Below are 24,579 nucleotides of genomic sequence, written 5' to 3' on the forward strand. Positions count from 1 at the left end.
GACCAACGAGTTTTTGATCAATGTTCATCTACCTTCCAACATGCAATTGCATCACCCCTCTGTGAGAACTAAAAATCTGCACACCCACACTGAGAAGAATTTCTCTACTTTTTCTAGTTACTAGAAAATAGTAAAATGCGTATCTTGACAATGACGTGTTGAATATTGTTGAAATTGCATAAGTACATGGTACAAGCAACTATTTAACGTGATTAAGTTATCAATACTAGATTTTCTATTTGCTGCTCCAATATTAAATCTGTTAGTTTACTTTTCTACGTTTGTTCAGCTAAATAAGGCCTCACCGTTACTTTCTTATCACAGCCGCGTTGAATCGTGGAAATACTTGCAAGGAAATAAACTACGTGCCACTATATCCGAAAAGAATAGTTTTAACACTGCACACTATATTTTCTAGTCACAACTAAGAAACTAATTTTCATTTTATACCCAGAATTAAATTTCCCAGTTAAGGTAAAAAAGGATAATACTTATAGTTAAGGACAGTACAGTAACCGTAGCTAAAAATTTTTCTCAGTGCTCAAACTTTCCTCGTTTGGAAAATTCCGTTACTAATGGAGATGCGATACCATGATGTTAAATGCTGTCAAGAATTTGTAAGAACTTGACAAGTTCGGTAAAGCAAAAGGATTTCAATTTATTACACAGAAAATTCACCGTGCTTGATTTTTATAAAAAATTATGCCCGCGTAGTAGTTTTTTCATAACCATGCAATTCTGTTTCGGCAGTTATATAATAAGCTAGAAGCAATCGCGTGTAAAGCGTGAATAACGCCCGATGACGAGAATCTCGTTTCTGCTGTAATCGTTGAACCCACCGCGTATTCGATTATCGGTCTTTGACCCTTCGCTGGGGTTAGACGTACCAAGTAAATGCTTCATCGCTCCATCGTGTCTAATCCTATCAGAATATAATAAATTGTGTTTACGCTTTAACATTATTATACATTTTAATGAGATTCAGAGGAATTTTTTCCACAAAGATTGGAACTTGATTGGACAAGTTTTTTTTTTCAACTGCGTATTTCGTTCTGCTGCACGATGCCCAAACTGGTCGTTAATGGATCTGGAGAGGCCAAAGAAAGTATTGAAAATTTTAAAAATTTTCGCATCTGTAAAATCCGTAACCTTTACTAGATTTCACAATTCTTAATTGATATGTCGAGAAGGAATCCACGTATAAAATACGGAAAACCAGACACTGGCTTCATCTTTACGATCGGAGGTAAATAGAGAGTTAAGAAAGCCTTGAAGCCAGTTGATTAAATACGTGCGAATACGATAAAAAAAATTTATCGTAGATTTTTACAAAATATTGCTGCAAAAATGGATCAGCTTTGTTGCATGTGAAATCCACGAGAACATTCGTTACAGGCAAGGATTTTGGTATAAACATAGTGTATACATATAATATTTGTCTGATAAAACTCTACTGTCTGTAAGGTATACGGATACCTAATTCGATTACATTACTTCCAACCTTCGTCTTGAATAACTGGACATGAATCTTTTCCATGTAACAAAAAATCAGTTATTTCCACCTAGGAAAAAAGCCTGTTTGATCGTAAGAAGCGAAGAAAAGAGAAAGAGAGAAAGATTTGATAATTTAATTTTAATCGCAAAACACATGCATTTTCTTCCTTTAAATAATTTCGCGATAAGACAATCCATCAAAATTCCTCATTTTTACGTAACAGAAACTTATGTTTTAATCATTCTGGAAGCTAGCGAGAATTAAGTGATTTTGGGAAACAATTGTCGATCGTTTATTTTTGACATCCAACTTAATAGGAACTAATAATAACGTAACCGAGGTCGTAATATTTCGCCCAGTTGTTAAAATTACAAATCAATCATTCCCCGGCAACATGGGATCCGCATATATTGCAATACTCGCTGCTATCGGTTATGCAACGATGTAATATGTGAAAAAAGAAAACAGGAGTATTATCGCAAATCGTATGTTTTTGGCAACATTAATAAGAGCCATCGCGATCTATCCACGCGTACTTGAATTAATCGCGATATTTTTCATCATCGACTAATTTTTTTTTTTTTAACAGCAAACCACTGTGGCGGGTGTAGATAAGACAAAACTAAATGCATGCAGGCGGAACGAGTCCGATAAGGCCTGAACGACACTGTTATATAACGGAGATCTCCCCAAGTCTGATCGCATTTCGTGTGAGCATCGAGCGAGGCCAGAACGTCTTCAAGAACCAGAGTCTTACCATTCGTCCAAATCCACCATGTCGAACTACAAACTGACTTACTTCAACCTTGCCGGACTTGGAGAGCCGATCAGGTTCCTCCTGAGCTACGGTGGCGTGAAATTCGAGGACAAGCGCATCACCCACGACATTTGGCCGCAATTCAAGTCCCGTGAGTAAAAACTATTTCCGATTTCCTCTTCCTTTTTGTCTTGTTCGCCGATATATCGAGAGTCGTCACTCTCTTCGCAGAGACCCCTCTGGAACAGCTCCCGATCCTCGAAGTCGACGGAAAGACGCTCTACCAATCCAACCCGATCGCTCGATTCCTTGCCAAGAAGTTCAACCTCTTCGGCAGCAGCGACTTCGAGGCCTTCGAGGTTGACGCCACCCTGGAAACCATCAGCGACCTGAGACAGGGTAAGTGCGAGCGACCGAGTCGTCTAATTTAAAACCGTTCCCCGTTTCCTCCTATTCTGACATTCCGATATGCTCGTTTATTAGTGCTCGCAAAATATGGATTCGCCGATGCAGCACAGAAATCCGCCACCGAGGCTGAAACCTTCCAGAAGGTCGCCTTCTACCTGGGCAAGTTCGAGGCCACCGTTAAGAAGAACGGAGGATACTTTGTTGGTGGCAAGGTGCGTCAGTCAGTTTTCTAATCACGGCGGGTTTTTTATTATTTATTTTTTTTTATTAGCGCCACTTTATCTTGTTGTGACCTTGAATCTTCTCTCGTACGTCAAACCGATTTTTCGTCACTCTGCGTTTCCGTACAGCTTCTCCCCGCGTCTTGAATCTTCTCGTTGTTCATTTCACAACTTTGTCATTCCAGTTGACGGCCGCTGATATTGTCTTCGCTGGATTCAGCAACTTCCTCTCGTACTTGGCGGGCAAAGACATTCTGGTGGGTTACCCTAGCCTGAAGAGTCTCGTAGACAAAGTTGTTTCCCAGCCTAGTATCAAGGCCTACATCGCCAAGCGTCCAAAGACGGACTTCTAAAGACGATGTCAAGCGATGCGGGGTCAAAGACTAATAACGGAGTGAACGAGAGAGAAAAAAACACCAATCGAAATCCTGTAAGGTCTCTTCCAACGATTTTACCGAATGCGTTTTACGAATTTTGTACATGTCTGATGTTCAGAAAAATATAAATAACGTTTCTAATATACGTCGAGAAATTATGCGTATCTGATCAATCACCCGGATTACTGAAAATACACTTGAATAAATTTACAACCTAGGTAAATCTTTAACCCGACGCAATTCGTCGGTTAATACTTTAACATCTTTCCCGACAATATCTTATCCCATGTTTCATGATCCCGCGTAACCGACTGTATTTTACTGCTGTTATGATTATCGCATTGAGAAAACAAACAATCAGTGGTATCATTAAGGTTCACGTCGTTTAGCCGGCGAGAAATTTTCTCCTTGAGAATTAGTTGCTTTCAAGTTTACGCCTAATCCAACTTTACAACTGCAGTTATTATGTCTTCGCCTAATTTCGAATTTCTTAAACATGTAACGCGTCATTCAACAGCGACGTTAAAATTTAAAACGTACTCCCATTAGCGTTTGCCAAACCTTTGTCTGCAACGAAGCCTCGAAACTGTTTCAAGATAAAATTTGTTGATTCTTATTCATGCAGATGCAATGTCTTATCATCGTCGCCTCTCTGCCTTTCCATAATCTGCTTTGATCTTCGGTGCTTTCGTCACCTCAAATAATCCGTAGTATCAACAGGTAGGGCAGGTAGGTAGGAACATTCGATACGCGCGCCATCTTTGTATCGAAAACGATTTCTGAACCCAAACAACTCGCACACTTCGTAGGAGACGGTCGTCCAGTTACCGAACGCTTACCGAGTGCTTCCAAATGAATCGTTATTATTTCGACGGTACGTAGTTTTGTGATTGGTGAGTGAGTTACCACTTTACGATGACAACTGCAAGAGTTTTGCGACGAAGCAAGTGACGTGAACAGGACAAGGAGTTTATTACGTTCAACCGAAAAACACTGCGATGGATACACGAGTCGAGTGATTTTTTGTAAGTAGTTACGAATCGTTTCACTTATTGCCAATTTTTATTCTATTTCGTACTTGCTCCTCTTGTCAATTATTTTGTGTCGAATATTTCCATGCGATTTTATTTATCTCGGCGACTCTAATATCGCGGAGACCTTGACCCTCGGAGGAGGTAATGGGCCCCGAATTTATCAGCTCTGACATGCTGACCCGAATCGCCGTTATCGGTGATTGCGTATTTTTGCTGACATCGCAAGATTTCTTTCTAGCTTATATCACGATAGAACCGTACCGCAAATTTCTGTTGTGAGATTATTCTGTTAAACGTGATTAACACACGTAACTCATTACAGGAAAATCTTGTTGTGGAATGGTGTTAAAATCATCGGTCTGCATTATTTCAGATATTAATTATCTGTGCTGATTGTATAATTTATTCAACAATGTAGTCGAATTTTTCACGAATAAACACATTCACGGGTACAATTGGTCTACGTACATACAAATAATACTTACGTACGACGTGATTATGCGGTACGTCATGCAGACCGATATAACTATAGTTATTATATTAAATACAGAAATTTCGCCGGTCGAATGCCAGCTCTGCCGCTTAATTGTTTATTATCTATTATTATAATGACATATAAAAATAAATAAATTATTTACACTCTGTTTTCGTCGGATATTAATACAAGTTTTTACAATTTCGATAAAAATTGACTCCGCCTTAATCACGAGTTCTGGAACTTTGGGAATAGTGAATGCTCTAAAAATATAAAGGAAATTTTTCCTTCTTTCAATGCGTTTAGCAAAATCTTGCGTAAAAAGCTCGCGCACGGTTTTCGCATGATGCGATAATTTAACGAATACAATTTTCTATACTCTACTTGCATCATCGAAACTTTGGCTTTAGAAGAACATCACACAATATTCTGAAGCTGTTACAGTAAAACTTTGAGAATAATATTAAATCGGATTTCAGATTTACAAAAAGAAAGTTTACAAATTTATTTTAATGGCTCAACATCCAGAGTATAACAATAATAATAATTTAAGCTCGTCAAGTTTCAGCGAGTGGAAAGAATCGTTTCGGATTAGCATCACGACTGTTTCGAGTTTTTTTTTCCCCACATTCTTCTTATACCACTTATGCTAGATTTAACCGCTTCTTCGTTTTGTTTTCAATCTGAACGATGATCTGCATATCTGATTATGACATCGGTATCGGTTTCCCTCCGCTCTCTCGACAAACTTGGCGTGAAATTGAATCAGACGAGCATCAATCAGCCGGACATTACATGCATCGAGTGACGCGCCAAACTCCAATAAACCGAAACCGGATTCCACACTTTCCCCTGTTTTCTACCCGTTTTCACGAACTGACCACCTTTGTCGTGGGTCGGGCTCAAATAAATTTCCACCTCTCGAAACAACTCGAGGCTACGGAATCCGGTATATCCAATTTCACGCCGGATGAATTTCGCTTTAATCCCTGAGCGAGAACCTCCGCAAGGACGACGTTGTCGCTTTAGAATGTTTGGCCGATCGTCAAGTGATCAGGTCAAAGTTCACCTCCCCCATGTACCGGGCGAGTTCCGAACCGGTGAATTCCGTTTCGTCCAGATCCTGCAAACTGGAATTACTTATCGTGTTCGCGCTCTCTATGCTCGCCTCACTTCTCAATCTCGGCGGCGCGCTAGCAACTTCCGGTCTGACTTTGGGCCTGGCGTTCTTCACGTCCGAGGCGAACAATCCTCTCGTACCGAACCGCAATCTGTCCGCCAGAATACCTAGAGGGAAGAAAAGCGGTCAAGTTTCACAACTTCCGATTCCCGCGAATTCGCCTGACACCCCCCAACCTGCTATACCCCTCCATACTCATTTAGAGCATTGATTTTCCCCGTAAGAACGAGCCACGAAACAGTGGATTGAAATACCGAACTATCCGAGCATCGAAAGCTGAGATCAAAGATTAGAGATCAAACCACTCACCAAGAACCACGGTCTTCTGAGATCGCGGATTCGTTTCCGACGAGTGTTCCTTTGTAACGCGATGCTCGAAATTGAACGCCGCGTTGTTGTTGCCCTCGTTGCAGAGTTTCTTGCTGGCCGACGTGGTCATCGTGACTTGACTAGAATCCGAGGAACCTCTGGAGATGCAACTTTTAGTATCGTTGCGGAACACTTCTTTCGACTCCTTGGAAATCCCCGTGACCCTTTCCGGCGATCCTTCTACCCCAGGTTCGACATTTTCTCTTCTGAAAATCTCCTCAATCCCGCCATCGGCCACGTCCAAGGCTGTCTGATGTTTCAACGCTGGTCGCTGCACCTCCTCGCTTACGGACACCGATCCTGATTGCCGATAATTCGCATCACAGTGTCGATAATCGCAGCCTCTCGTCGCACGACGTGACAATGCACTGTAAGTCGGTCTTCGCGGGCTGCTTTTCCACTGAGATTTTCTTCGGCCGCAATGCTGGGACAGCATCGTCTGCGAATTAACTGTCTTAATTTTTTGCACGGAGGCGCTCACCGTTAAACTGCACGTTTCATTTTTAATCTTGTTATACCTCGACAAGTACAAAGTGTATGTAAATACATTTACCTCAACCGTTGTTACCGTTGTAGTTTTTTAAATAAATAGAGAAGTAAATTGACGAGAAGAAAAGACAAGAGTGAAACTGAAATTTTCGTTATTTTACATTAATATTTGAACATCCACGCTTACGTTAAGGCTTCTGGTGCACACAAGCATATTACTCCTCTGATAAAAAGTAGCCACCAATAAACCCGTGCGGGCCGAGAGTCATATTTTCGTGATTCAAAGTAGTCGGCATAGAAGAATACATATGAATAATAATTAATCGTCGTAGTTATTGTGCATTTCGAGCGCCGAAAGAGACAGAGTTAATTGGTAATTCAAGTTCAAATCAATCGCAACGATATCGAGTGTGATATTTATAGCTACCTTAAACGCTTCTCGAAACTTGTTGGACATGATGTTGTATAGGAGTGGATTAATCGTCGTCGAGAGATAGTAGAATATCCCTGAAACGTACGTGAGGGTTGTGTAGACGGTGACTAAAACGGGATGGTGTTCTTCCTGGCTTGCACCTTGGGCGTAAACAGCCAGAAGCCTCTGCGCGTGGAAAGGAGCCCAGCAGATAAAAAAAGCGACGACGACTGCCACTGTAAAAACATTGAAATTAACACACACGGACGTGGCTAGCTTAGTTTTAGCGGGAGGGAAAAAATACACGTCCGATCGAAAAAAAATTTTTGGAGTGCCCGCAATATCCGGAAACGAGGATTAAATCTGGAAATAACAATTGAATCCAATTAACAGCAACAAGCAAGTGCGGCGAGTCGTCGGTAGCCTGCCATTGACGTCGACTTAAAATTAGTCTGTACGCTTTTATATTTAAATCCAAGGGCTGGCGCAAGTGGCGCAGGACTTGACGACGGCTTTCTCAATTATGATTTTCAATCGCGGAAACTCGATGATCGAGTTTTTAATGACGTTGGAATCCGCATTACTTTAGTTTTAAAGTTATGAGATTTTTCACTAGTCAAATAAGGTGGGACAAGTCTGCAGAAATTTTCATCGTACCGTCTTCGTGCTTTTCGATTCCGAGTGAAACGAATCGGTTTTTTTCACTAAGCCGATCGAACGAATCTAAGCATGTTTCCTCAATTTGTCAAAGTCAACTTAAACCGGCACGCTTAAAAGGATTCAAATGAAACGAAGCAATCCTCTGTGGCCCAGAGCATTTGTTTGCGGACTTATCTCGTCTTATTGTGCGATACCGCGTAGGGGGGATTTTTCGATACGGATATCATTCGTCGGCGAGCCATCCTCGGTGGTACACCTATATCAGCGGCTTCCGCGTTCGGAGAAAGGATTTGCTGCATCGATAGTCAGGCAGGCATCACGTATCAGTGCGGAAACACGTTTTCGTCTCTTGATCCACTTTGCCGAGGAAGCCGAGGTTCCAGGGGTGGACGGAACGCTGGAAAAGCCGGACTTCCGGCATCTTTAAATTATTTTTCTTTCCTCGTCCAGAAGGGGAGATTCGCGCAAAAAATATCAACACCGTGCGATCACCGTAACGCGACCGTTTTTTTCACCAAGGAGATACGGTGTTTTGTGTATTACGTAGATCGTAGTGCAAATTTTGGCTGACAATATGAAAATACGGTTTATACCCCATGTATGACGGTGAAATTTATCTTCGATCATCTTTCCTGTGCACAGTTATAGTCCGCCGCTTTTGTCATCGCTACATACTAATTTTCGAAAATTGATTTCGCAATCACTTCCGTCGGCTCGATTGCTTGCCAACAAATTTATTATGAAAACGTATCTTGAAAGCCAATTTCCACCGCTTGCTCTTCGTCTCGGATTACCGAGGCAGAATTTTTTCTTTTCCCTGTCTTATTCGGTACGCAGCTAACAAAAATCTGCTCGACAGGGCCTCGACAAAATATTGTAAAATAAATGAATTCAAGATATAATCGCATTCTTCCTTCGATCCTTTTCCCTGAGGTAGTCTCACGCCTTCTTCGGAATTGTAAAGACGCGCACATCTGTCACTGGCATTTGAATCCACCGCGTCAGCGGAATGGAGTAAAATCTTTTGATGATACTCTCTGCGTTTCTTAACGCCTGCGATGTGTTGAACGAAATACTTTCTCCGGATTGAATTTATTCACTCGTTGTTCGTTCTCGCGTAAGACGAACTGCAAGTTGCGTAATAAGACTTGACGATGAAATGTAAGAACTCGAAGTTAATTGTAAAAACTGGGCAGAATTTCGAATTTAAAACGCTCTCTCGGCCCGGTCATTGTTCTTTCCAATCCTTGTGAACCTTTCGAATCGTGTCACTTCAATCAATTTTCCTCACAAAAGTTAAAACGTTGTTCAGAATGTTTGAACTTTAGACAAAAACCGTTTGATTATCAAGAAAGTTTTGAAACGCCGTTTAATGATGCCATCGACTTCCGTTCCATTCATCAAATTCAGAAATTCGTTTTGCCACCAAGAACGTATTTCAGTATCCAGTGACTCCGTGAATTCATCGTCACCGAAACGACGCGACGATACGAGCTGCTACGAATTTCTCTGTCACATCGAGTTCCAATTTTGTCAAGATTAAATGATTTGCCCTCCGCAAATCGGTATCAGCAGAGGTGGGTAAAAAAAAAAAAAAACGTTCGGATTCGGCGTTAATGGACGAACCACGGATTTGCGGTTATCAGAGAAACCGAGTTTGAGTTTATCGGTTGTTTTCAAACTTAGATCGGCGTGTTTTTCGGGGTCGTTTGTATCCTCATCACACTTGCGTGGGATATATGAAAGAAGCAGAGCTGCTTAAATCTGGCGGATTACCAATATCGCGGCTTTATGTCCCCCTAATTTCTACGATATGACAAGGTTCAATTCTTAGAAGTATTCGTTCGCTGGCGCCGTGTTTCCGATGACTTTATATAAATTTTTCATAATTTCCGGTATGAAGCAGTTTGTCGAGTCATGATGTTATTTTAGACTTTATTTCATTACGATGTGAGAAAAGTCCGTTATCCTGCATATACGTTTTAAGGCAAAAAATTTCACCCTGATTTTACGCTGCGAGTCTGAATCCAGGGTGAATAACGATGCGGGTCCGGTGAAATTTTTTTTATTCCGTTTCTGCTGGTATAAGCCGAATCCTTGTAATCAAATTATTCGAAAATAAAAAGTCCTCCCTGACTCCAAGCGAAGAAATGCAACGAATTGGAAATCCTACCGAATTTCAAATTTTTCCCGGACGCGGTATTATGGCTTCAAGAAACGCTTCTAGTCATGCCCGAGTTGAAATTTACGGACACCTATAAATGTATAAATGTCTCGGTACAGGAATTGATTTGTTCAGACGGTACTGTGTTTGCACATTAAACCTAGAAGCCCGGTATTTCTAAATTTACATTCACGCTGAACGAAGTACTTGAATTCGCCAATTCTTTTTAAATCAATTCGTAAACATTCAGATTATTCTGCTGCTTCTCACAATTGCCATTTGACAAGAAGTGGAACTTTTATCGTTTCAGAAAGAGTTTTATATTGCCAGTAATTCTCGAAAACTTCAAGTCCTGAAAACTTCACGACGCACCTTCGAAACAGAATTTAATTTTGCTTCTACAGACGGATAAGCCACGAAGCAACCAACTCACTTCTCTCCTTGTTTTCAATTATTTCTAATAACGAACGTATCCGAAAGCCAAATCATTCACACCGTTTCCTTTGAGCCCAAGACTTTTTCTTCGTTTGTTATAAAGCCTTTGCTTTTATTCGATTAGTTACTTCCACTCGAAGTGATTAATATTACACCGGTTGATTTTTTCGCCCCTTTTCATCTTGTGATAGAATTTTTCAAGACCGAAACGCTATCGGCACTGTCCAGACTTACAGCTGTGCTCAAGGAAAGTTTAACAGCAGTTGGAACATCTCGCAATGGGAACTATCTAGCCAGGAGAATATGTGAGAAGTATAAAGTTGTCAACTTCGAGCCCCAAGTTTTAAAATTAATACCCCAACCTTCTCATCGCGGCAATAACCGAAGTATGCGATTTTGACAACCCTTAAACACGCACGCCCCGCGTTTATACAACGCTTAACACGTTTCGTGCCTATAGTTACAACATTATTAGCTACAGTGTCGTGTCCTGAGTGTTGTCGTTCCTATTATTTTAGTCTCGAGGTACAGAAATACACTCGAACTGTCCCAATGCTGAATTTTATAAGTCGATCTTCACTTTATCCGTGAAATTGTTGAACCGTTATTTTTATGAAGCGAATTGATACAGATCGAATTTCAGGCAATTTCTACTTATTAGAATTTATAAATGATCTGGGCAACACACCCGAAAGCTATGAAAAATGCAACTCTAAAAATTTTTCAACGACTCGGTAAGCTTTCCGTAAACATTTCGAAGGAGTCGGAGAATTTTCAGCAATCAGCGCTTGTGCGAAAAAACTATTCCTATGAAATTTTTATACCATGGATGGTGGTTTACTTGCGATCGTAATATGCGAGATTTAACGTCAGATTAAACAGCACTTGTTGCGCTTTACGATGACTTACGTGCGCCCGACTTTATGCTTCGAGTCATAAATTAAACCTGTAGCTTATCTTTAGCCAGCCTCTGAGATGCTGACCCTAAAAATTCACCCGAGGACAGAAATTCGGAAGACAATCGATCTCTCTCCCAGCAGCCTAAAGCTCTCTGAATCACCTCGCTGTATTGCTAGTTACTCTCCGTCTTGCTGTAAAATATTTTGTTTTCTTGTCATCAAACGCCATTCAAATATAACAACGTTAAAAAAATTTCGATTCCGTCTGTATTTTTTTTTTTTTATTTTTGTTCTCCAGAACTTGTTTGCGTCTTTCAATTAAGGTAGTAGCCCGGTGTGACGGGTTCAAAAAATCGATTTTTTTTTTTTTACATTTTTCGGAAGAATAACATCTTAAAAATATGCTATAAAAATTTCAGACATAAATTTTAATTATTCTTAAAGTTATAGCTAAAATAAGAGAGCGCGCCGTAGTGTGTATGAAAGCGTGTGTATGAAAGCGTCGCTGTCAAATCTGTTGCTAATATTGTGCTTAAAAAGCCAACTCCAAAGAAGCCAGAACTTTACGTAGAGCTCTAAAAGCTGCTGAAAATGACAACTTTGAGGAAACGGAAGGACTGCTCTATGCACCAGGCATAGCTGATTAATGTAAGTATAATTTTATTGAAAAAAATCTGTTGTCAAAACTTTAAAAGCGTTTTTCTCAAAACCATGTTTTCGAAAGTTCGGGGAATCACTGACTCAAAACTATTCAACCGATTTAGCTAAAAATTTAACCCATTATTCTAGACACACATATCTAGATGCCGAAGCCTTAAAACATTCAATTTTTCAATTATAAACTATTTTATTTAAACAATTTATGAAGAAAAAAAATTAGATTTTGAGAACTTTTTTCACAAGTCCGCCATTTTGTTTTTGTTTTTTTATTTTTATGTATATTTAAGGTTCGGGACCTAAAATGAAGTCTACAGAATAATAATCTCTTTGAATTTTTTATTTCAGATGACTTTGGAAGGCTGTGTATTTCGCGGAACCAACTCATCTTTTCTTTGAGGACTCCATATTGACGTCAAAAATTTTAAACAAATTAATGTAAAATTAACTTTAAAAAAATTTTTTTATATACTTCAAAACACCAATAAAAACATGTAAAAACTTTAAAACGATAGCATTTTATTTACTTTTTAAAAAAAAATCATGAAAAAACGTCTAAATTTCGGTCGTCACACCGGACTACTACCTTAAATTACGAAAAGGGAAATTCAATTCCATCGAATATTCTCGACCCGTCGATGGGGCGAAACTGTTTGGGCAGACGGAAAAAATCCCCCTGGTTTTGCGCCTCGAGGTCCGAGTTGCGGTTGCACAAATCCAGTGCTTCTAATTCGTATTTACTGCCCGATGTTCAATAGATCAGTGTTAGTCGGTATAACGCGTGGTGCAGGTTGGAATTGATCACGGATTACACTAATACTGATTAAAGGTCTAAACCTTTGGCGGTTTCCGCTTGATGTTTAGGGTTTTCGTTACAATTGGGAGATTTGGAAATGGAGAAATTCGCCCCTGGAAACCGTCGGTGCGGCAAAAACACCCAATAACCAATGATTTATTGGTCACGCTTACGATTCTCGCCAACAAATATGCGGCCTTATCTCGTTTCTCGGCAACCGGTCGCACGTTGCGGCACGCTAACAACGATATGCTCCACGGAATTTCCACCTGCTCGACGATCAGCTATGAATAAGATATAAGCTTCGTTTCTGAATAATTAAATACCCTAACGATCGGAGTAAGGCTGGGTTTTTTTTCTTCTTTCTTTCCTTCTCTTCTATTTTTCTTAGCGTTATTCCTCATCCGGTAGTTATGAATTTTTCCCCAGCCTTGAAGTCTGTCTGAAATTTTTGACGAACGAAAACACGCGCAGTTATATAAACATGAACTTTTTCATCCCCGCGTTTCAGGGGAAATTGAACGACAAAACAGCCCATATATAACGTGATCTAAAATTATCGTCGGCCTCACTATCTACGATGTTTCGTATCGCAAGATTGCCGTCGCGGTAACAAGTCTCGTTTCATCGTCATTGTATTCCGCTGCGGCTGCTAGGAATCGATCGCGATTTACAATTTTCTGGGTCAAAGTTGCGTGTGCCTTATACTCGTTCCGTCTATTATAGATAAAAATTACGTCATGAGGTCAATTGGCTAGAATTGGTGATTGATTACGATTAAAAAGAAGAGCGGGTATTTCCGCGTGGCCGGCAATTTCGTTGACGATGGAACCGAGATGGGTAATCCGTCACGGCGGCCGATCCGCGCCGGAACTTTCTGCATTTATTCCGTATTCGATTTTCGTTTCCTATTTGACGTCCTATTGTCAACACTTTTTTTGGGTCAATTGCGATCGGCCAATATTTACGCCCGATATAAATTGCGCCTGCGAACTTTTGCCCCAATGTGATTCGTCGAGGATATAATTCATTACGTTGTCTAATATGCTACGTTAGCAGGGAAATTGTATCTAGAACTTTGACTAATCAGACTCAGATTCCCCCTTCGGTAACGAATTATTACTTTCCGTTATTTCCACAGTTGCGAATCTTTTCTGCGTACCCAGCCCAATTTGGTGGCACATAAAAAACTCTGAAGATTTTTGTTCAGACTCGCGATTATCGGTTCCTGCTGTATTTCCCGTAAATGATGTGAAAAACTAGTCCAGTACGATCAACTTTCCATTTACTGGTTTCTTTCAATCGAATAAACACAAGTCATGTATGGTCCTGAATTAGACTTTCATTTATCTTCTGTCGCATCCGCAATACTGCGGCAATCTTCTTATCGCTCGGTGTTATCGAAAAATCATCCAACCTGGTTAATCAATGTTTCGTGTAATCGCGATTCTTGATTAAACTTGACTAATACTTGTACGTGTGATGTTTGAATTGCTAATGAATGGCTCATTTATATTTTAATTTCATTCACGTCATCCAATATAATCAACGAACGATATTTTGTCCATCAAATGTAACTTCGTCGCGCCGAATACCCTTTTCGGACGAGCTTGAGGAGGTGTGTAACTTCACGGTAAGAAGTAAACCTCCCTCCCGATCGATAAGATTACCTAATTGCGCGAATGTTCATTCGTGATTCGGTGTCCTGAATATTCACAAGAATCCGATTTACAATGCATAATTGCCTTGACGACGAATTCAAGCAGGATTAGCAAACGAGCCAAAGTTTACGGGTAATTCGTGCACTTGTGTAAAGTTGAGTAACTCATTTCACATGCAGGCGTCGCGTGGTTCTTGACATCAAACACACACACACACGCACACGCGCGCGCGCTTGACTTCCACGTGAATATGGTCAGTGGATAATTGACAGTAAGAATTCGGTCGATTTTTACATTATTCAAAATTAATCTTCAACCTACAGACTTTGTGCTCTGCGATCCGTCCTTTGATAACGATGTTAATTTGCCGGGAATCGTTAAAAGTCACAATATGTTGTGAAGAAATTGTGAATCCTCGGAAGTAAAATCAGAGAATCGTGTACCGAAAAGGAAATTTTATTTATTTCGTCACAACTGTCAAGCTGAATATCGTTAATCCTGAATGTGTAAAAAAGGTCGATCGTTCACTAAACCCTTCCACCTTCCCGATTTCGAGTATCGATGCGAATCTCTTACCCAGCATTCGTATGACGTTCCGTTGAGCGGCGGTTTTGCCTCTGACGCTTTCCCCGTTGTTGATGCTGTTGGATATCGATGTCCTCTTGACGGCAGTCAGGAGTCGCGATCGTCTGAGCTTGACGCCGATGAGTAGGTAGAGGACGGTGATGATGGTCATCGGGACGACGAAGAACAGCATGGTTGACAACTCGAAGGCATGTTCGAGGATGACCCACTTGACGGTGCACCTCGCGGTCTCCTCGACGGCGGTACCGTTCTCGTCCACGCTGTAAACGATGCCGAACTGAATGGCCTGCGGCACGGCCAGGCCGAGGGCGAAGAGCCAGATCGCCACAACGAACTTGACGGCTCTCGAGAGTTTTGACATCGTGTGAGAGACGAAGGGATGGCAAATGGCGACGTATCGTTCGACGGTGAAGGCGGTGATCGTCAGGACGGTCGCGTTGGCCGACGTCTCAGCCGCGAAGCTCTGTATCGCGCAGAATATCTCACCGAAAACGTACGGGAACTGGGACCAGATGTAATACATCTCCGGGGGCAGACCCGATACCAGAAGCAGCAGGTCCGATATCGCCAGGCTGAAGAGGTAGTAGTTGGTCGCGGTGTGCATCGACTTGTTTCTCGCTATCACGACGCAGGTCGAGATGTTGCCGACGACCCCGGTGAGGAATATCGTCACGTAGATTATCGTTATCGGTATGACGACGTAGAGAGGATCTCGTCGCGAGGGTTCTTCCAGCTTCAAGTACTCGGCGATCCCTCTCGAGTCGTTGCAACCCGAAGCATTTTCCTCCCTGATCGAGCCGCCCGAAAACACCGTTCCGTTTTCAAACATCTTTTCGATACAAAGATGCTGCGTTCAAACGCTCAGACGTACTGCGTCGTTCGATCGTTTTTCCAGTTCTTCTTCTATCATTGATTAATGATCTGGCCAGTACGAACGCATCGTCATTTGCTAATTGTTTTTTCTTTTCAAGTATTGTTCGGATACCGTTCGCGTCGCGAAAACCTTGACCTTGTTTACGTACACGATCAATTTGTTTTCCATTAGTTCGTCCTCTGGAGCATGCCGATGATTCTTGATTCCCGATTATCTCGGGACGGATAACGGCTGAGTGCCGTTGGTATTTCACACATCCCTGGATCTGGAAACGAAGGAGCAAAAGAGAAGCGTTATACTTTCGGAATTATTCGGACGACGATTGATGCCGAAGTGGGACAACGATTCAACCATCCGTCATTGGGTAACAAGCACCGAAATCGGCGGCGTTTCTTTGATAGGTAATACCCCGATACCCGTGTGTAATAATATATCGCTCGCTCCGAGGATACGTATAAATCGTCTAAATTGTCGTTGTCGGGTCATCCTCTTCTGTCTCGTTTCACGATCGAATCGCTCTTTGGGTATAACAAATTGCTCTAACGACTAACGCATCGATTTCCCCCATCGTCGACATGCGACATCAATGAGTTTGTTTTTCTTTTTCTCTCTCTCTCTCTCTATCTCTCTCCGTCTATCTCTTTCTCAAAAATAATGCCTATGCTGTTTAATTAACTGCCTCACTCTCCGGCCGCCTGTCCCCATTTTTAGCGAATAAAATATGTCAAAAGCCGCGCGCTCCTGATCTGCTCTAAAAATCATAATAGCATTAAAGAAACATGCCGAACGAATATTTTGATATTCTGAAATGAGGCTGCTGTAGTCTGCCCATAAATTAGGTGGTCAGTAGTAGCTTGATATACATACGTGTATGATTCAGAGGTGAAAGAAAAAAAGAGATAGTCACGATCTTATTTTTTCCTCTGGGAAACTATCCAAACTAGACAATTCTGTTATTTTTAACCATTGATAAACCCATGATTCATTCCTGTTTGTTAAAACGTAACAAGAAGAGGATGAAAAAAATTTCTTCGACTGTTGTACGCGTATAATGGGATTCCTAGCGTCAAATTTAAACGTTGAATGTATAAAATATAACTCTGGTGTATATCGGGCTTGGTATAATTTTTACAGGAAGATAAACAGCGTTTCGGGAATCAGCATGACGACCGTGTGAATATAGTCATAAGGCATGTATAGACGATATAAGCGTGCGTAAAGTTTTCGATAGAAAAAAAAAGAACGCAAGAAAATGTTGCGCGTCAAATCAAACCATCGATCTTTTCGCCGCTCAATTAACATCGTTGCTCTGATGCAATCGCCTCAAGTTTCTTTGCCAGTCTGCAGGGTCGTGGATTATGTAGGTAACCAGTCTGTGTTTGTAGTATGGTAATAGAGAAGCCTCGAAGGTCTGCTCGTTGATAAAAGATTATACCCGATAAATCTCCGGTTGTGTTTTCTCCACTCCTTCTCCCACGCGAAATATTAACAACTGGCCAATTTTCCAAGGCCGCAAGCTCGGCTCTGCCACTTGTTTGAAAAACTCTAATACTCATATCATCACGGCGCGTGCATCTCACCATCCACCGACGCGATTAGAACACATGTTCGTATAAACGCGAACTTTCAACTTTCAACTTTCAACTTTCAACTTTTCACGTAAATCCGATGCCAGTTTTCCCGCTACATCCCCCGGTTTTAAGGGTCCTCCAAGAAACAAGAAATAATCGCGACGGCACCGGCGCGGAAAAAAAATCGCACCCACGTTGGGAGTGCCGACCAACCAACCTCGACCGACGGATCTCGATGCCGAGTTCGATTTGATCGGACTTCTTTGGTCGTCCCTGAAACGCGTGGCCAGCGCATGGGGATCTTGATCTGGTGGGGGACATGCGATGGGGCTGATTCCCGCTTGCGCCAGCGCAAACACCATGCCTCGTTTCCTTCGTCGCCGATGCAGTCTCCCGGATCATCGTCTCTCTCCTTATTCGCGCCAGAGTTCGTTTCACACACCCGCGTCGTTTGATTTTATTGCTGGGAAGGCTAAGGAAGAAGAGAAAAAACGAAGAGAGATGAACGCTGAAGTATAAAAAGCAAGTAAAATAAAATAAAATAAAACAAATATAACAAGAGACGAGAACGGAGATTCGACTCGCTCAAATTAGACGTCCGGTAACATAAACCTGCGTTGTATACGAGGCAAAACTCGACGAGGCATTGTGGTAGATGAGCGCACCTTGACTTACTACGAAATACTGTATAACATTATACGCGGCCCGGACTATAAACCAAATTTTATTCTCTTTATACTGAAAAATTGTCTGAAAATAATTCCACGGCCAACTCCTCTGATGTCAGACTGTCGGTACAAACAATAGGAATTTTATCTTCTCGTATTTTACTACGCGAAAAGGTATGAACGGTGTCATTTTTATGAAGAGGGTCTGAAATACTCTGAGCATACCTTTTGTCGGAATGAGGAGGGCCTCCTTTTCTTTTCAGAGAAAAATACAAAATGCATCACGAAACGATGGGACTACCAGCCGGTCAGAAAGCTGAGCAAATTAGGGAGAAATGAAAAAAGTTTTGGAAACAATCGCTCGTAGTCGAATATATATGTTGTGCCTAGTTGGAGCTAAGTTCTATCAGCTAATCTGGCAGCTCTTCTTTTCTTGCGATCAATCGAGTGCAAAAATAAAGAGCATTGGACCATGGGGATGAACAAAGCCACTTAAGAAATTCAGCTCTTCGTCGAAAGTATAACAGGCTGTGTTACGTCTATGTAGTCTGCTACCGGTTGTTTAACTTGCGAAAAAAAACGCCAACGTTGACCTTGAATGTGTCAGAATCCATCTAAGGATCTGTACGCACATACATATGTAACGGAGGTAGGCGAGGACCTGCAACTTATCAGCTTCGTTTAAATTCCAGAATTTTGTAAATCTGCAAACCCTTTTATTCAGCTGGCTTTGCGTTTTCCATGAGTAAGCAATCTTACACCTTCACAGCGAATCACAGTTTTGACTGATTTTTCTCGAACCAAAATACAACGAATATCGAAGGAAATCCAGTCTTTCACATTCGATCGTACCCTTTTTCTCGATTCTTCTTTTTCCCCGCATTTTACGACCACACCTTCTTCTGTAATCGACACCGCCCCCGCTTCGTAAGGTTCATTCGTTTACTCGCTTGGTAATTGATTGGGCGGTTATCGGTTTAGGATGCGAATATAAACGAATGTAAAAACGGAGAATAGCCAACGTTTCCCGCATTTTTGCTTACACGTATTATACTTGCTAATACTCTACTTGACGTTTGAACGAATCGTTTGTCGCCTCCCTGTGTTTTTGGTTAAATACGCGAGATCCGGATGATGAATTCGGACTGGGATCAGTGACTCGATAAACGAAATTTGGTCCGTGAATCTTCGGGCCAATGTTCCTCAGTCGTTATTCGATATAAAACCCGAATTTTACGAACAGTAGTAGATTGTTGCAGATCTCACGCGGATGCTTTAACGCGTAACGAAATGCCCTGCGTTGCAATTTGCAAAGAGGTAGAGACATCCTCTGTAAAATTGTGTACGCTCCTTCGATTTCAAACTCGGATTAAGACGTGCCTCAACGAATTTGCAACTACAGGATAAAATCATTAGTATACACAGCTGCTTCTTCTCAGAATTGGACAGAGACTCACGGCCCTTTATTCGTTGGGTACGTACTTCACTATTCGTTAATTTAAACCTTGTAATAGGTTGGTTCTCGGCGTAATTAGCTGAGGCTGTTAGAAGAAATAGTCGTCCTGTTTTACTCGACTCGAAATTACTGCACCATAAGCTGTAAGCAATTATAATCTACCGTACAATATTCTCAATATATCTACGTTGCGTATGAAAAGACGTATAAAACGATTTTTTAACCGTTTTGTCAAGTATGGAAACTTGAAATTGTGCAATAATTAATTTGATTGTGCTGCCTGAAGACATGATAATATATATATATATATATATATATATATATATATATATATGGTTTATGCGTTACCTATACGATTACGTCAGCATTTGGTAACAAATTTAATAGTAATTTATGGGAGCCTATGCATGTGAAAAAAAATTCATCACGCGTGATCATTCAAGCTAAGCGATAAATAAACGACGTCGATATAGATAACCGAGTTTGTTGTATAAATATAGATTTTTCCACGACTGTAATACGTGTCACGTGAATGATTTCTGGTCCCAGACAAAAATATAAAAATATTTAACTCTAAATCGAGACTTGCAGACTACTGTTTGATTTCTGGAATAACATTCGATAATTGTCTGAGAATATCATTATATTCAACGGGTGATTGGCTACAATTTTGAACACTGTGTACGAAAAAAATATCAAATATATTTCCAAACGTTTGATTTATACCGCGATGAAATTTTCACAGAATGCAAGCGAGCGATATTGTCACGTGAAAATACTACATTCCACGAAGCTTTTTCGCTGCACTGCTGCTTTTGCCATAAGTTATCGATACAGAGTGGTGGATAAACATCACGTTATTGAGTACACAGCGATAAGGGTAATTCAGTGAAATATTGACTAAAATTCACAGTGTTCGTTAAATTGCCAAAGGAAGGTGTAATAAAAACTAAAAAGCAAGTCCTTCGTCACAGGTATTCGCGAAAAAGATTGGTGAGATAAATATTAAGAATTTTTTTCAACAAAAATGATTACAGCGGAAGCGAATGCGCTGTTTTTCATTCTCATCTTTTTCGGGAAAGACGAATAAAATACATCCGAGTCAGTCGATGACTAGTCGTCTACTATGCTGCATGCCCGGTGGCTTCACGATTTACCATTTTCTATTCTTATTCCGACCTGTCAGCTTCAACATGAATCCTGCGACGAAGTCGACAAAGTTTCTAGTAAATTTCGATCTGCTGTGAGTCATATAGCAATAAAGACCGCAGGATTGCGAATTTTCGTGCGGGTGGCACATGTCTGTTAACATATTCGCGAATTGGGTCAACGTGAACTTGAGTACACAGCGAAGAGTTACAGAAATCCAGTGAAATAAAAAGTGACGATGCTTCAGTGTCGAGACGTCTTCTCGGTCACTCTTTACTACAGTTTTAAATTGCGCAAAACTTGCGGTTGGTGGATTTTTCTACTCTGGGATTATTTCGCCATATACCCCGGAGTGTATATATACAATATACATACATAGTCGTAACTTTGGAATACCCCTAATTTGCAAAAATAAAAATTTCTCCAGCGCAAGCCAATCAGACTTTGCAAAGCAATTGTGTAGACGCTGTGCAACACTTCGTCTTAACCGGGCTTGAGCAACTTTGCCCTTAGACATTTTCAAACTTTGAATGATAAATCGAATTTACATACGAAAGAAAAACTCCGCTCGCAGTAAAGACTCAATTCCACGCAGCTTCTCTCCGCGTTTGGTCAGAAAAATTTCTCGTCTCGTTTCGCGGTCTGATTTCTTTGGGAAACGAAAAAACTGTAACTATTCCGAAAGTTAATCACCTTTTTATGTATCGCAGAAAGCAATTTAAAAATATGTTTGTGCCCATTTCGAAGAAGTGTGGAAACGAGTTTTTCAACGAATTTCAAATTCCCAAGTACTTACAATTTGCATCTTTTTCAAGTCTTTACGTCACGGCTGCAGAAACTACACATTACCATCTGCAATCGTACTCACAGAAATCCTATTTGTTTTCCCGTTTGAATTCCCCGGCTTCTCGGGATAAAAAATCGCCTAGTGACCGAACAGCCATTGCTGTGCAAATACATGTTCGAGACACTTTTGCAAACGGGAAAATGCAGCTCAGCGAATGCTGCAGCAGCGTAAAACTAAAGGTATTTGCATAATGAACCCAATTCACCGAGAATCTCCTCATCGTCTCTCCATTTCTCTCTGAAGATAATAACGATACCTACTTACGGATAAATTGGGTGGATTTTCGTTACGTTCGTTTAACGTGACGCGACTAATTCGCAACGGGAATAAATCTTGAGTGGAAGCTGTTTAACCGTGCTGAGAATTGTAAAAACAGTTTGACCATTGAAGATTTTTTTTCCACTCCCTACGATGAAAAACATTCAGAATAAACGTGTGCCGTCAGAGAAGAAACGTGAATTCATTTTATCAAAAGTGCAATGAATAAATCGAGCGGACACGCAGTTCCAATGGTGAAAATCTTGGGCAATCAACTACAACGCGTCCTTTTTTGCTCAAATTTATGAACCGCGGTTGATGGCCTCGCGGTTTTTGCCGCGGAATGAGTCTGTCACCTGCCATTATTTACCTCCCTCAATGCTTTCCTTCTTCTCATCGCTCGGAGAACGCCCATTGCTTTTCAGGGTGAATCGCCGACGAAGAAGAGCCATAGAGCAACGGATTAAGTTAATAAAAACGGGTCTCTTACCCCGAAACGATGAATTACAGGTTCGTGACTCCTTCCGCCGTATCCGAGGACCCTGGGTGAATGATAATTTATTTTGCTATTTACGTAACGCGGAGTCCTTCCGGTGTATCATTACACACGTGTGGAATGCATCAGAATTTTCATAATGAATTACGCCATGTCTTTCTCTAACTCCTTCTGCGAAAAACTTTTTAAAAATCGGACAATTCGGGAAAGGAGAAACAAACGCGTCGTCATTCCTCGGTTCGACGACCCTCGGATTATACGTAATTTATGGTTCAGCATACTCCCGAGGGATATAATCAGCGCACCTAATAAACCTCGAATAACGATGGTTCTAACTTTCCTAATAACTCGGGTTCAACGTTTTCTGGGTCTTAATATTCATAACGTGATATCGTTTTCCCGCGTTCGCGTCGTTATCGCGTCTTTCCCGTCGATTATTACAGGTCCCCCCGTCGTTATTTTTACTGTCATTAATGTCCTGCACGCTTGCGTATCGATTAGTCATCGCCAGACAACAGCTGCTCGCTTTGGCCGTTTCTAACCGACCGCGGCGCGTTCCTTTTATCGCTGAACGTATTTGACACTCGTTTCATAGTCGGTACGCAAAAATTGCCAAAGTCAAGGATGTGGCAGTTTCAGCACCCCGGACGGGACTTTTATTGAAATTGTAATCGAGTCTCGCATGGCGTGCAACGATCCAACGACGATTTCTCGACAATTTTCAAGACTCGTCTATCCCTGTTATTTATTCATGATTTCTCTTCCTTCCATACAAGATGTTCGAAACTCTAAGCAAGCGGGTATTTTCCATCTGATTGTGATTCGTTCGTAGCAGTAGTAGTAATATATATGCAAATATGGGCGATTAACGCCGACCGCAATACACCAAAGTATGACGGATTGATATTAAAGCAACGGATGAGGAAGGGATTCCACGCAATGTGAATAACCCAAGCTCCAGGCTATGGAATCCGTTCAATTAATGAGAAGCGTCGTAGAATTGAACTGTTTATTCAGGCATGAGTACGTAGTTAACAATACCATTAAAAAATACGACTTTATTTTATACGTGTCTGTTGACAGAAAATTAATTATGAACCTCTGAATATTCGTGCAAAGTCATTCGGGTTCGTACCTCGCGTTAAACCTACACGTATACAAACTGTTACACTTGTATAAACGTGTATCTTGTAACGGGTGTTTTATGGAAATTTTTGTCGAATATTAACGGACTAATTTTCCCGAGCGCGTGAGGTAAATTACACTTGCCTTCCTCAACAGTAGGTATAAATATAAGGCAGAAGTGCCCAATGCCATTGGCTTTGGCTGCGAAATAGTATATCGTTTCATTTCATTTACATTTCGGGGGAGGAAACGACGCAGCTCCCCTCTGCTTTAAGTTAAGGTGATAAGATTTCAAGGTCCTACTTCACTTGATATAATATGTGCGACGATTTACTAGCGTGCAAAAATTTCTCCAGGAATGTTACGTTCTTTTTTTTTTTTTTTGACTGTCCATTTAATTACGCCCACGCTCCTGTGCGATTAATTCAGAATTTGATTCAACATTCATTTCCATGAACGCAGTCAACGATCCGGCTCCAGTTGACCCTCTCGACAAGGTTTGGAGTCGTGATATCGAGTGAAAAAAGACGGGCAAAGTCAGACTCTGAATCAGTGCAAACAGGTTTTCCCGTCTGGCCGGTGTCTCTTGTAAGAGTCGAAGGATGCTGCGGATGAAATTAGATACCCGATGATATTGAAATTGCAATTTTTGCTGGCAAAATAAATGGTGCGATGGCGGCGGTAAATTTTTCGACTGTGTCAATTCTTTCTTATCTCTGAATGGAGGAATTTTAAAAACTGCCTCGTCGTCTTATCTTTCGGACTTTCTAGAGCTCGGCGAAACCTAAACTCATACAATTATAGGGTTTAGCTGGAAAACGTTTGAGCAAATGTAAGAAAGAGGGAGAGAGAAGAGAGAACGAGGGAGAAAATGACGAAACACTTTTTTCTCTCTTATCTCGCATACGTGTGCAGGAAAAGTTATAGGGAAGTTTTCCCACTTCCTGTAGTTACGAGTTACGGATAAGAACGATAACGATAACTTGACTGGGATTATCAAGGACTCGTAGACCGCAATACCGAGAGACCAATTTATCCCTCAAGGTTCTTCTTTCCTGAAA

The 24,579-nt window shown here is 41.1% G+C and overlaps 2 protein-coding genes across 3 annotated transcripts; one reads left to right on the forward strand and one right to left on the reverse strand.

Annotated features, from left to right (window-relative positions):
* Nucleotides 1-2,191: 2,191 nt before the first annotated feature.
* LOC124218015 (glutathione S-transferase-like) lies at nt 2,192-3,413 on the forward strand. The gene is made up of 4 exons (XM_046624343.2): nt 2,192-2,403; nt 2,484-2,651; nt 2,736-2,872; nt 3,067-3,413. The coding sequence occupies exons 1-4, from the start codon at nt 2,271-2,273 to the stop codon at nt 3,232-3,234; spliced, it is 606 nt and encodes a 201-aa protein (XP_046480299.2). The 5' UTR covers nt 2,192-2,270; the 3' UTR covers nt 3,235-3,413.
* Nucleotides 3,414-4,868: 1,455 nt separating this feature from the next.
* Nucleotides 4,869-17,750, reverse strand: LOC124222143 (pyrokinin-1 receptor). 2 transcript variants are annotated; one of them, XM_046632797.2, is made up of 5 exons: nt 17,384-17,750; nt 15,066-16,213; nt 7,233-7,453; nt 6,257-6,755; nt 4,869-6,054 (listed from the first exon to the last, which is right to left on the reverse strand). In XM_046632797.2, the coding sequence occupies exons 2-5, from the start codon at nt 15,901-15,903 to the stop codon at nt 5,813-5,815; spliced, it is 1,800 nt and encodes a 599-aa protein (XP_046488753.1). In that variant the 5' UTR covers nt 15,904-16,213; nt 17,384-17,750; the 3' UTR covers nt 4,869-5,812. The 2 variants fall into 2 exon arrangements, with proteins under 2 accessions (XP_046488753.1, XP_046488771.1); XM_046632815.1 differs by lacking the exon at nt 17,384-17,750 and adding an exon at nt 17,222-17,320.
* Nucleotides 17,751-24,579: the final 6,829 nt, after the last annotated feature.

Source organism: Neodiprion pinetum, chromosome 1 (assembly GCF_021155775.2).
Source record: "Neodiprion pinetum isolate iyNeoPine1 chromosome 1, iyNeoPine1.2, whole genome shotgun sequence".
In the NCBI taxonomy this organism is placed as follows: domain Eukaryota; kingdom Metazoa; phylum Arthropoda; class Insecta; order Hymenoptera; family Diprionidae; genus Neodiprion; species Neodiprion pinetum.

Excerpts from the sequence above, each read along its gene's own strand:
- LOC124222143 (XM_046632797.2), bottom strand. The coding sequence starts at position 15,903 with ATGTTTGAAAACGGAACGGTGTTTTCGGGCGGCTCGATCAGGGAGGAA. Across the intron at positions 7,454-15,065 it reads GAACGTCATACGAATGCTGG|TGGCAGTCGTCGTCGCTTTT; the intron begins GTAAGAGATTCG and ends ATGTTTTTACAG. Across the intron at positions 6,055-6,256 it reads TCAGAAGACCGTGGTTCTTG|GTATTCTGGCGGACAGATTG; the intron begins GTGAGTGGTTTG and ends TCTTCCCTCTAG.
- LOC124218015 (XM_046624343.2), top strand. The coding sequence starts at position 2,271 with ATGTCGAACTACAAACTGACTTACTTCAACCTTGCCGGACTTGGAGAG. Across the intron at positions 2,404-2,483 it reads TTGGCCGCAATTCAAGTCCC|AGACCCCTCTGGAACAGCTC; the intron begins GTGAGTAAAAAC and ends CTCTCTTCGCAG. Across the intron at positions 2,652-2,735 it reads CATCAGCGACCTGAGACAGG|TGCTCGCAAAATATGGATTC; the intron begins GTAAGTGCGAGC and ends CTCGTTTATTAG.